This window comes from Aythya fuligula, chromosome 1 (genome assembly GCF_009819795.1).
Source record: "Aythya fuligula isolate bAytFul2 chromosome 1, bAytFul2.pri, whole genome shotgun sequence".
Classification (NCBI taxonomy): domain Eukaryota; kingdom Metazoa; phylum Chordata; class Aves; order Anseriformes; family Anatidae; genus Aythya; species Aythya fuligula.
Genome location: NC_045559.1, coordinates 183,235,097 through 183,248,407, shown reverse-complemented (window position 1 = coordinate 183,248,407; position 13,311 = coordinate 183,235,097). Strand labels below are relative to the sequence as shown.

Sequence of the window (13,311 nt, the reverse complement as noted above, 5' to 3'; positions counted from 1 at the left end):
TTGTTAATAGCTGCTTGGATTGCTATCAGCAATCATGCTGTAATGACTGAGGAGGTCAGTGTAACAATGCTCTAACTTTTTCTAACACTGTGTTAATAGTCAGTCTAAAATTGATTAAAAATTACATATATATATTTAAACACTGGATCCAGGGCTTATAATTTTACTTCAATTTGGGTACAAGAGGGAGCTTCTTTTATAGTGCCTGACATCATGTCACTTTTTAATAACGTGTAACAGGAGTAAGGGGCTCAGAATGCCATTTGTAATTAAAATCTCTATTTTCAGATACATTCTCTAGTTTATTCATGCAGAGAAGTCATTTTACCTTTTGAACTTTCTGCTGGACCGAACAAAACGAGTGAAGATGTATTTTAACAGTCCTTATATTTGAGCGAATTGTGGCTGCAACTGAAATTGCCTCAATCTCCTGTATTATTCATGTTAATTTATTTGCAATGCACTTGGCCAAACCATTCAATTTTAGATACTTACTTTTTTTTGTTTAGATTTACAGTGAAGGTAAAAAGTTAATGAAGTAGAAAATCAATACATTCTAGAGCATTTTAATCAGATAGAAAGTACCACAACTGCAATGCTTCATGCAGGCCCAGATTTTAGAAATGTAAGATATTTACTTAAGAAAATAATCTTTTTCATCTGTTTAATTACTTTTTAAGGCAGAGAACAGCTTAACTGAGAGCATGAATGTAAGCACATACTTAAATGCATTGTTGAGGTAGGGCACAATTACCAACATTTTATGCTCAGGAAAATAAGAAATCCTAAGGAAATTTAATGACCTAAGAATAAAAAGAGTTTAGGGTCGTTTCAAAGCTGCTAGGCATCTTAAGCCTGTGATCTCATTGGGAGCTGGAAGCCTGCTGGACTGAGTCCTACCTGTTTAAGTATAACCTCATCCAAAAAGGATTTTGTTTCATTGGTACTTTCAAAACCCTGGAGAATCTGTCAAAGCACTTGCTAGATGGTGACACGCATCTGTAAATACAGTATCTCTGGGGGCTGGAAAAATGGAGTAGGTTATAAGGAGTTATCACAGAAATTGCAATTAAATCTAGCATGACACTGATAGACACAAGAATAACACATCACTCAGAAATTATTAAAAATTGAGGTAAATGAACAAAGGATCTGAAAAAGCTTGTAAAGGCTAGTTGTAAATATGACTAACCAAAGGGAACAACAAGGGAAATTAAGCACTCATGAAAAAGAGAGGGGAGAGGACAGCCACATGAGAAACACTGTAGACCCACAAAATGAAAACTTAGAAAAAGGCAAAGGAACTGGTCACTGTGGTGCTGGGCAGAAGAAAGGGACTCAAATGTACACACAGGCCAGATATTGCAGCTGCAGCTTTCACAAGCTCAGTCATGTACAAGGATGGTGCTGACAAAGCAGTATAAAGTTATTATTATTTTGTTTAATTCAAGGCAATCTGCAAATAAAACTGATTCATGACCGTCTACGAGAGTACACAATGTTTCAGAAACACCTAGCTTTACTAGTTGATGTGTTCTTATTTTGCTCCCACTAGATTTATATGACCTTTATGAGTAACTTGAATATTAAGGATAACAAAGCTATTACCTGTATTTATGGCTTTCTGACTATGTGAATAAATGTAAACATTGAGCTGATAAAATAGGAAGTCACATGAACTCTTAAAGTATTTTTTTCACAAAAGTTACTTAAGTACAAAAATCAGGCTGACACATTTTAGCCTATGCATGTGTACAGCGATGCTTTATGACTTTTAATTTTTCTACTTTCAAATCGTTTGTGCACTATCATTTATTAGGGCTACCATATAGAGTAGGAATAAGACCTCCTCTTGTAGACGGGCGTTGTGTTAATAAAGCCACACGCTTAGCTTGTAAATTCGCAGTGTGGCACATCGATTATGGGCAACCCACTGATCCGTAATGAGTCTGCAAGCCTGGGACGGCACAGAGCGAGGCAAAGCGGCGGAGGAGCGTATGTTCCCCCGGCGCAGGACACCGGCCTCTTGTTGCCCGCCATCTGCAGGGGTCAAGAGGCCAGATGGATTGGGGAAATGGCAGGGAGGGCAGGCTAAGGAAGCCTTTGGGGCTCTTTTCTGTCTGCTCCGGGTCAGGGGCAGGGAGGGCAAGCTGAGAAAGCTTTTTGGGCAGCTTTCTGCCTGCTCCTTGCTGCTTCCTTCGCCACCAGCTTGCCTCGCCTCCCGCTGCTGGCTGCGGATCACAGCTCTCCCTTCAGACATGCTTTCTGCTAAGCCTGCTGCGGGGGGACAGCACCCCCTAAAACAAGTGTTTGTGTATGATTTGTGAACAAAACGAGCCTGCCACAGGCAGCAAGAGGCGTGCTCGGAGTTGGGTCATGTTTATGGTCCTTTCCACCCCCATTCTGTGATTCTAAATGACTAACGACTGCAGTTGTGGCGAGCAGGAGCACAGCCTTCATGTCTTTACACACAAACCCCAGAAGGGCACGACGGCAAAAAATTATCATTCAGGGCGGTGAAATAGCCCCCAAAATGAGGGGAGGGGAAAGAGGAGGGGCAGCAGCGCCCTTCCTCCTCGCCTCCGCTGCCGCTTGTCCCCGGGCAGCCGCCGTAGAGGGCGGTTGGGAGCCGGGTGTGCGCGGTCTTTTCGGGCGCCATGAGCCTGTGGGTGGACAAGTACCGGCCCGGCAGCCTGGGCCGCCTGGACTTCCACCGGCAGCAGGCCGCGCAGCTCCGCTGCCTGGTGAGGGGGCGGCCGGGCGGGGGGGGGGCGCGGACCCTGCGCCGCGGGTTCGAGACCCGGCCCGCCCGTTCGCGCAGACAGCGGTTAAACAGCTAATTAGCTAATTAATCCGGTCATATTTAAAGGTTTTAGAGCGTATAGTGTATAAGGAGGAACTTATATACACGTACATACGCACCAGAAGTGTTTGTGTGTATATATATGTATTTCAGCCCTAAGTTGTCACCCTGGAAGCAAATGCTTACTTTTTGGGGGGTGTTTCTAGTGAAATGGGGTTATGTATTGTTTTGAGGGGCAAATATCTTCCAAATGAAATATTACTGAAGGAAAGGAGTTTCTTCTGATGAACTTCATCAGTTCATAATTTAACTAGTATGTAACATCAATACCTCAAAAAGTCATTTCATATAAACTTCAGTGAGAAGTTATATAAATCATAAATTTTAACCTAAGAAAAATAACTGTTGTGGTTAACAAATCTTGCTGCTTCGCGTTCAGGTTCAGTGTGGTGACTTCCCCCATCTCTTGGTGTATGGACCGTCAGGCGCTGGAAAGAAGACGAGGATAATGTGTCTGTTACGGGAGTTATATGGTCCAGGCGTGGAAAAACTGAGGATTGAGCATCAGAGCATAACGGTAAAAAAAAGAAAGGTCCCCTGTGAAGCACCATGGATACATGCATACTGATACCTTTCTCTTATAAGGCCTTTATTTAAACTTAAGAATGTATATTTACTGGTTATATATAGACTGGATGGTATAAATATAGGGTATATGCACTGTTCAGACCCAAGTTCATGGGTTATATAAATATTGCTGTATTTATGCAGCTTTTTCTGGCTTGTCCAAAGCTTTTTCTCCAAAGTGTTTCTCTATGTGGACAAAATATAATTTATTTTGAATTACTGATTCCAGTAATAAGATTCCTTGATACAAAACTCAGTAAATGTAGTATGCCTTAATAATCACCATTACACTATAATCACTATTAGTATTTGAATCACAGAATGGCTTGGGTTGAAAGAGACTTTACAGACTGTCCAATTCCAACCCACCTGCCCCAGTTTCTGTTTAACAGGGTAGCTGATATCTCAGAACTCCTTTTCTCCTTCAAGGGTGGGTAGTGAGGGGTAGGAGATGCATTAAGGCTAGTGTTCGAGTGGTTATTTTATTTGTAGGACTTAACAGTTTTCCTATGACCTAGCTAGTTATAATCTGTAAGATTGATATTTCCTTCTGATTTCAGAACTCTTTCTGAAATGTAATATGGTTACTTTCTACACAGGCACCTTCTAAAAAGAAAATAGAAATTAGCACGATTGCAAGCAATTATCACCTTGAAGTTAACCCAAGGTAAGTGTCCAGTTAAAAAAAAAAAAAAAAAAAGAAATTCCCACTTTAAATATAAGGCACTAGCCGTATTGCAAGTGGTTTTGAGCGATATAATGGCCTGATAGCCCAATTTATTGCCTGAACAAATTAGATATTGGCTTGTAGGTTTGGGCAGCACATGAGGGTAGGGAGAGGATCTTTAATTGAACAGCTCTGAATGAACAAACATTTGGATTGCTGTATAATTAAAACAGTAATGTTCTGCTTAACCAGCTGGATCAGCATGCAGATGTAGAGGACTGGGTACTGAGGAACAATTCTGGATTCATAAGTTTAGCCATTTGGGTTGCAATTGAGAACTTTATTGGAACCAACAACCCAAAATTATTACTTCTCTTAAAAATACAAAAACCAAGTAACTTGAAAGCAAGCAAGGTTTACATCATAACTCGTTTAAAATAGCGTAAAGCATAGAGTTTTAAAAACAAAGGAACAACAACAAAAAGCACTCACTAAATCCTGGGAGTCCTGTTATGAGGGAAGTCAAACGTTGATTTAAGTGGCAGAAGCTGTAAAGGTGTGCTGTATGTCTCCTGTGACAGTTGTGAAATTGCTGATGATAGTTTGCTGACCCAAAGTAAATACTTGTATTTACCTGAAGCCCTTTAATGTTACTTTAAATCACAAGACAGTAAATGTCTTTGTGCATTGGTAGGTTTTGGTTATGGTGGCTTTGCTGTCTGAGTTAAAACTATAAGACAGCAAGTATCCTGAAGTAACTTGTAGCTTTGTGCTTACCAGTAAATCTCTTCACATGTTGCTCTGTTTCTATCATACAGCGTGGTCTTTAAAAGCTTCTTTTGCTGTTAGTCTCTATATATTGATCAGCGGATATCTGCTGGTATTCTGGTGTGGCCTCAAACAAAGCTGAGGTTTCTTACTAATAAACTGTATAATTAAGAATAAACGGTAATAGTGAATATATCATCTTGGTGATTTAAAAGGTCTCATATTCAATCTTCTGCTCTGACAACCTAATGTGACTGATACTTCTGTTACTCTCTAGAGTGCTTCAGTTTGAAACGTTTTTTAAAAAAAGGTGTTTTATTTTAAATATGCAGCAATTTCACTATCGTAGGTTTTTTATTATTAGTATGTGGGTTCACAGGCTTTAAGCGATGGAATAATTGTCACTGTCATGTTTATGTCTGACCAGACAGTGAACCTGCATGTGCTGGTTAATGTTCATCAGTATGATTTGTGAATTTTGATAGAATAATAGTATAGTGAAATAATGTGGTTCATTGTTGGTAACATGGAATGTGATAAATGGCTATCAGGGAAAGGAAATTAACTCCTGGGAAGGAATAGGACTCTACAGGCATTGAATTTATTATGGAACTTTATTAGATTGGAGGAAAAAGAATGGTTCTATCATCTGAATTCCAAAACATTGTCTCCTGGTCACTTGAATAGCTCAAGTAGATATTCTAAAATGGGGTACCCTGAGTAAGTGAGTAGTGAAAGAATAAAGAAGGGTAAAAAGCACATTTGTGTGGTAATTCTGCCTCTGCTCATTGTTTTCCTGGAATATTTGCTGTGGTTGTGTAGTATCAAGGATAATCCATCACCATGAAATTATGACCTTGGATTCTCTGTTACTACAAAAAATACTTTAAATACTAGGAAACTGTTTTCCATTTCCAAAAGTTGATGTAACTGAGTAGAACTAGTTTTTTATTTTGTTTGTTTGTTTTTTTTTTTTGTAATCATAAGTCTGCTCCCTTGCTGAAGGACAGGTCTCTTGGACTGAGTAGGTGCTTCAGTCACAGTCAGCATAGCCTGTTCAGCAGATTGTGAACGTTGAGTTAATGTGATGCTTCTGTCCATTCTGCTGCCTTCTCCTTGGCAAAGAAGGGGAAGGTTGGGTTGAGTGGTGACTCAGGCAGGACAGACGAATGTCTTTTTTATTTGGTTGCCAGTGAAATGTTTCAGAGCTGCTTCCTCTATGAAGACAACAGTCTGAAGAGGCAAAGGATTTTTTTTTCTTCCCTTCCCTTCTTTGCTGCTTCAGTAACACAGCTGCCAAATCAGTCACCCCAGTGGCTGTCAAATCTGACTCAAGCTAGCTGAGCTACTAACTTAAGGGCTAAGAAAGCTGTGCAGTTGCCAGTGAGGGGGTAGTACAGAGAAGAGACAGGAAGGAGATCAGCATGTATTTCCTCTTGTTTTCCTGCCTTCTAAGAAAAACAAGCCTGCCAGCTGTGCTCTAATGGTATCTCAGTATTAATCTTTTATTAGTAACTTTTTATAACTTCACTGTCTGCCATTCAAATTTGCATTAAGCATATGGTTTGTTCATAGCATGACATCTAGTTCTAAGGGAAAAATAAAGTGTTTACATCAGTCCTTTGAGTCAGGCATCCTACTGTGTGGTTAGACTCACTTTTTCTTTCCATGATGGTGGGCAAAAATGTTCGCACTAAGTGTATGTGTCCAAGTTGCAGGTGACAAAAGTTTTGATTTCTTATGCCAGAAAAATGGGTTTTGTTTTAGTAAGTTGATAAAAACATTTGACAACGGTTTTGCTACTTCCAAATACAGTGTGACTAATCCAGCTGTGCCTTCACAAAGTTTGGGTTTTTTTATTACTTGGGAAGGTAACTTCTAACCAAATGTGTGTGTTGAGGTTAATTCTAATCTCAACAGCTTCTGAATTCCTGTCATTCTTGGATAGTCAGTTGACCAAAAGGCTGCTTAGGAGGATGTATTTTTTTGTGCAGTGTAAAGATGTTGTTTTAAAACAAGTTCTATTTAATCTCTTGATGCAGTGATGCTGGAAATAATGACCGTGTGGTAATTCAGGAACTCTTGAAGACAGTAGCACAATCCCAACAGCTTGAGACAAGTACTCAGCGTGACTTCAAAGGTGAGTAAAAACAGTGTAAAAACAAAGTACTTCTGAAACTTTTTTTTCTGAGATTTCAGGTGACTGAATCTGCAGAAAGTAGCTACAAAAATTAATTGTTTTGTATTGAGTGTCTCTTGATTGTTCCAAAGCATTATTGAAATATATCTTTTTCTTTGTAATACCATGGAAAGGCCCTGCATCTGCTGTAAAAAGGCAGCTTTCTGCCACTCCTTTGCTAAGATAAGATGTTAGCTTCTTAATATAAAATACGTTGAGGGCAGTCTTCAAGAAATGTGTGGGTTTTTATATAACCTTATGCCATAAATTAGTTTAGCATTTCTTACTTAGAATTCCTGTAAGAAGTTATTACACTTATTATCAGGTTGAAAGCTTCTACATCTACCTGAATTACTTGGCACTGAAGCGTTGCAGGCCCTACTCTAGAAATGGACATTCTAGTACATAAGTATAGAGTATCAGGGAGTGGCAGACTACACAAGGCATGCTTATTGTGTTAATCTTGCCTTATTTTCTTGTCTGTGGAACTGTGCTGCTTGCATAATTCATTTTAATATTATCACTTATATGTCAAAGTACTCATTTTATTAAGGCAATCTGATATGGAAAAAAAATGTACACTTCTTTTTACCCTTTTTCAGTGGTGCTGTTAACAGAAGTCGACAAACTGACTAAAGATGCCCAGCATGCTTTGAGAAGAACAATGGAGAAGTACATGGCAACCTGCAGGCTGATCCTGTGCTGCAATTCCATCTCAAAAATCATAGCACCTATCCAAAGCAGATGCCTGGCCATCCGAGTGCCTGCTCCCAGCATTGAAGATGTATGTTGAAACAGAAGCCGAAATAAATCCTTTAAAACTTCTTGCCAGATGAGTTCTTGTTGCGGGCTTCTGAAATGTTGTATTTTCACTGGGTGACCTAGTTTGGGTGGGTGACTTGTCAAGCACATCACTTGAAAGAGTGGTCCATCTCTGGTTCAGAAATTTCTCAAGTAGGAGAACCTGTTGGTGCTGAACTGTTTGCTGAATGTTGCACTCTGTGCTGTTTCCCATCTAGATCTGTAATGTATTGTCCAGTGTGTGTAAGAAGGAAGGCCTGACTCTTCCTCAGGAACTGGCTCAAAGGCTTGCAGAGAAGTCTGGCAGGAATCTTCGGAAAGCACTGCTTATGTGCGAGTCTTGCAGAGTACAACAGTAAGTGACTGCTAAATATTAATGTAAACTATGCTTTTAGACATAGAAATCAACTTCTGTATCCTTGTTCCGAGTAGGTGACAGTTTGCTTTATCATCATCATTATGTAGGTATCCTTTCACTGCTGATCAAGACATTCCTGAAATGGACTGGGAAGTTTATTTGAGAGAAACTGCAAATGCTATTGTCAGCCAACAGACACCACAAAGGTAGATGGGTAAACATGCTTACATTTATAAATTATGTATGTATATTATTTTTTTTCTTGATTATAAGAAATGCCGTAGTTAAAAACATGCCATCTTCAGTTATTTGTAATTTTATGATATTTTACTGGAGTTCGTAGCTTAGTGGATTTCAAGATTAGAAATACAGCCTGCGTGACACTGGAGTAAGTCTCTGTTGTTCACATAGCAGTAGTGAGGCTTGTTTTGAAATGGTCTAACTATTTTTAAGCACCACACTGAAAGGTTTTAGGCAAATTCTCAAGTCTGGAGGAGATGACCAGAAATGATCAGAGACATCTAGAGAACTTGACATGTATGGAAGCAGTGAGACTTAAAACAGAGTGGGCAGATGTGGAAAGACTTAAGAAGAAAGCAGTAACATTTTTCATGATGTTCATCTTGGGAAGGCTTGGAAGTGAGGTTAAGTTGCATCAAACTTTTAATTAGACATATGTGTTTCAGGAATTACGTAGTGTCTTGAATGTTTGTGGCCTTTCCAGGTCTCTTTCAACTCAAATCTTTTATGTTCATTTTTTTGGTTAAATCTTTAGGTGGTTTTTGGTCTTCACTTTAATGGTGAACTATCCATTTCTCTGCCCTTTCTGTATAATGTGTTACAGATTTGTTATCAAAAGTGAGCATAAGCTTAGTTGAGTACTATGCTGTCCTTTTTACTGTCATACTTAAAGCTTTTGTTTCATCACCTCTAGCATAACGTGACTTTGTGAAAGAGTTTAGGATGAAGTGAGAAATAAATACTTTCATTTTCAAGCACGGTGGGATATGCCCTCTTTATTATTCCACCTTGTGTCTCATACATGCAGCCTGCTTCTTTTAGGCCACTCTGAGTATTACTTGATGTCATTGACAATCTTGTATAGAAATCAAATGTCTGTAGCCTCTCAGTATCCAATGTTGATAATTGGATCATTTTCTACCACGTGATCATCTTGCCCACACTTGACATGATGACCACAGAAAAGCAGTATAAATGAGTCTTGTGATTACTCAGTTTTGTGGTACCTTCTCACTAGTCTTAAGCATAAATAATAAAAACTTAGATACGAAGAAGAATTAGAGAAATAAGCCTAAGACAAATTCTAATAGCCTTGTAGCTTTTAGATTAGCTGTTGTAGATACACTAAAATTAAATAAACTATGTTCACATATAGTATATCGAATAAAAGGGGATATGCAGCTCGTGAATGGGAACTTATCTGACATGCAATGCTTCTGGTTTTAAAAACAAAAAAATGCTTTGCATGGGTTGACCTTTTTCTTTTTTGTTCTCTTCTCTAAGGCATATTTCACAACTAGTGAAAATTTGCATGCTTTGTGAGTATAAGTCTGATATTTTGTTGTCTTTCCAACAGGCTTTTAGAGGTTCGTGGACGGCTTTATGAACTCCTAACACACTGTATTCCTCCTGAGATTATAATGAAGGTACTTCAGCTATCTCGCTCTTAATGTGGTAGAGATATAAACACTGAATATCTGTTTTTAAATGGGAAAAAAAAAATCAAAAATACCCAAATATAGAAGGAAGGTTGTGTTCTTTCCAAATAAATGTTAGTAACTTCAAGATGCTTTTCTTTTCGGTGTTTCTTCCTATTAAAGTAACCAGAATAGTCCACGTCATCTTTTTAAATCAGTAGCTAAAGACCTTGTTCCTGCAAACGCTGTTCCATAGCATTCAGTTCACAGGATCCTGAGTGTATCTACTGGACTGTTATGTTCATGTCTAAATATATATTGGAACATGGTTATGAGTAGTGTAGATCTTGAGGCAGGAAGATTCTGTTCTGTAACTAGTGTATTTTTATCACAACACTCCTTGTGCAGACCTCTGTTGAATGGGTATACTGAACTTTACTTTGTGATCATAGACAGCAACATTATAGCTGAGTAAAACCAAACGAGGGCATGCTTTGTCCCCTTGAAGATTTACCAGGTCATTTGTCATTTTCTGTACTGAAGCATAGGTGTATTTTTATGGGCTAGTTTTGATTCAGTTTGTTCTCTTTTGTGAAAATTCTGTTATATGTTCAGTATTTGCTGTGTCCTGTTGGAAAGGTTAATGAAGGAAAGTAGAGCAGCATGTTTCTGCAGAAATCTTGTTATATTATAAAACAAACAAACAAAAGAATAGGGCACGTGTTTTTATTTTAGTCAGGGTGAAAAGATGCTGGAAGGAGAGGGGAAAAAACAAACAAACAAAATAAAACCCAGACCAGAACAAAAGGTGAAGATTAAAGATAATGTTTGCAATTTACCCTGGGTGGATATTGCCATAGACAAAATCTTTTTGTCACATTGACTTCTTCTTTGTGACAGTTGCAGTAGTGACTTATCTTTAACTTTTCTTGCCTATGGTGTGTTAGTAGTTCCTGTATTACCCTGTTTGAGGACTCTTGTCTTCAAGTCAAAGGTGTCCTCTGCCTACTTCACAAACCTGAAACGTGCTAGAGATACTTCTCACTTAATCCCAGGTTTTAATAGAAATGGACTTGCAGTGATTTTTTTTTTTTTGTCCTAACCAAAAATAGTGTGTTTTTTCTTTTGTCATGGTGGAAGTAGTTGTAAAGTATTTTGTATGTCTGTATTTTTACATAAATGTGTATATATAGCCTTTAAGCCATTTCCTTGTTGTTAACAACACCTTATATTACTCCTTTTGATCAGTGATGTCAAGATAGGAAATAAGTAATTTTAACAAACCTGTGTCTTCGTAAAATTCTCCTTATAGTGGTGTGCATGCATGCAAGTAGAGTTTATAGCATTTGGAGTTGAAGTTAGTTTATTTTCATCATTAAGGCATGAGTAGTTCCCTTATAAGATTTTTCTTGTCTAAGAATGTAACAGTTAACTTCTGTTTTGACATGAATTATTTATCCCGGAAGAATATTCTGAAGAGACACAGTTCCATCAATCTAGTTCTGTCACAGAGGTGGTGTAATGATTCTTGAACATCTTTTCTGTTAAATTCTTGACTGAGCTGACGGTCACTTGCTTAGCTATTTCCAGAAAATTGAGGTTATCCTCTTTAACAGAAAGAGTAATTTTTTTGAATATTGTCTTGCTTTTAGGGTCTTCTGTCAGAACTTTTGAATAACTGTGATGGACAACTGAAAGGAGAAGTTGCACAAATGGCAGCCTTCTACGAACACCGCTTGCAACTGGGCAGCAAAGCCATTTATCATCTTGAAGCATTTGTAGCAAAGTTTATGGCAATTTACAAGAAGTTTATGGAGGATGGACTAGATGACATGATGTTCTAACTCTGATGCCTGGAGCTGCATACAGAGTCTTTGTATCATGATGGCAGTAAAATAGCAAATAAATAATATGGTCTGCTTGTCCATGCTTGATGGCACATGGATATTGTTCAAAGTTATTTTGTTATTCATATAAACTACAACGAACTGAAGAAGAGTGTTCAGTTTTAGAAGCCAGATGGATTGTTAACAGCATCAAATCTATTGGTAAATTCATACATTGTCCTTTCCAAAAGACAACAGGTTGCCCTGGAAGCTGTATAAGGTCATAGTCTGTGCGGTATTTGTAAGCTTACATTAAGAAGAGATGCTGCATGTTGGCTTCTTGATTGTTCAAGGCCTGGGCTGTAAGCAAAAGATTTTATATATCCATGGTGTGGTAAATTCCAGTCTGAGGAATATATATATTTTCTGCCTAGTCACTTAGATGTCTTGCTTGTTTGGCTGTTTTGTTTTTTAATCACAGTGTTTCTTATCTTGTGTGTTGATACTGAATGTTTTCTGACTCCCGTTTGTAAGCAGTTGTATTGAAATTGGGTGAATAATGCATCTTCATTGCTTGTATATCAGTTTGACAACACTGAACTTTTTTGTTTAGAAGGAATATATCCATATAAAGTAAGGCCACTTGCTGGCTGACACTTTCATGTTTATCTGAACAGTTATGTGTGTTGAAATAAAGACTGTTCTTTTGACTCTGGTTTAATGGATGGTCAAGTTTCAAATTTTGACAAAAACATCACTTTAAGATGTGAAAGAATACGTAATGCTTTTTTTTTTTTTTTTTTAAATGGCAGAATAAACTGTAAGAGAATATGAACAACAAATTAAATGCAGAATTAGTGTATGTGATAGCCTTAAATGAATGTACATTCCGGCTTTATGACTACTTTGATGTAGAATATCTTTCAGAAAGGTGGGACATACATCTTCAGGGAGACACTGAAATAAAAAAAGTTACACCAATTTACGCTGCAAGTCTTTCACATGTTATTTCTATGTACTGTGGTACCCTAAAAATGATTAAATTGCCATTTGTAGCTGTCATTTTGCTGATTTAGACTATTACTAGATAGTTTTAAATATACAAATAAATGTATTAAATACTGTTTCCTAGTCCCCTTAATTAAGCCAGAAAGCATTTAGATTTTGAGGACTTCTTGAGTCATAACTAGTTACATATAATGGCTTTTTATTTTTATTTATTTATTCATTTATTTTAATTAAGGGCCTCTCTGCAGTAATTGATAAAGAATCTCCCTAGTTTTTTTCATCAAAGAGCAAGTGTCATTGCTGTTCTCTGGGAACTTGGCCATCCCTGTGTGTGTCGTTAACACACTGCTTACCTTCCGCTTCATTCTCACGAGACACTGCTGGCCTGCTTTGTGCCCAACTGGTCTTGAAATTGAGGAAATCTAAAAGATGGGCTCTCTCTTCCATCTGCTCTTGTCACGCAAAGCTACAGCAGTGGTAGTTTGTCAAGATAGCAAGGAGTCTTGATTGACTGATGGAGATCCTGGAAAATCATTATTTTGTTAATTCTGAAATAAATCACATTAGCAGAGTCAATAATTGTGGAAATGAATGCTTAAATAACTTGCAAGACAGA

The 13,311-nt window shown here is 38.0% G+C and overlaps 1 protein-coding gene across 1 annotated transcript; it reads left to right on the top strand.

Annotated features, from left to right (window-relative positions):
- The first annotated feature begins 2,612 nt into the window (after window positions 1–2,612).
- RFC3 (replication factor C subunit 3) lies at window positions 2,613–12,668 on the top strand. Its single transcript, XM_032207555.1, has 9 exons — window positions 2,613–2,744; window positions 3,243–3,380; window positions 4,030–4,097; window positions 6,908–7,005; window positions 7,647–7,828; window positions 8,064–8,200; window positions 8,311–8,409; window positions 9,801–9,870; window positions 11,514–12,668. The coding sequence occupies exons 1-9, from the start codon at window positions 2,658–2,660 to the stop codon at window positions 11,703–11,705; spliced, it is 1,071 nt and encodes a 356-aa protein (XP_032063446.1). The 5' UTR covers window positions 2,613–2,657; the 3' UTR covers window positions 11,706–12,668.
- The last annotated feature ends 643 nt before the right edge of the window (window positions 12,669–13,311 follow it).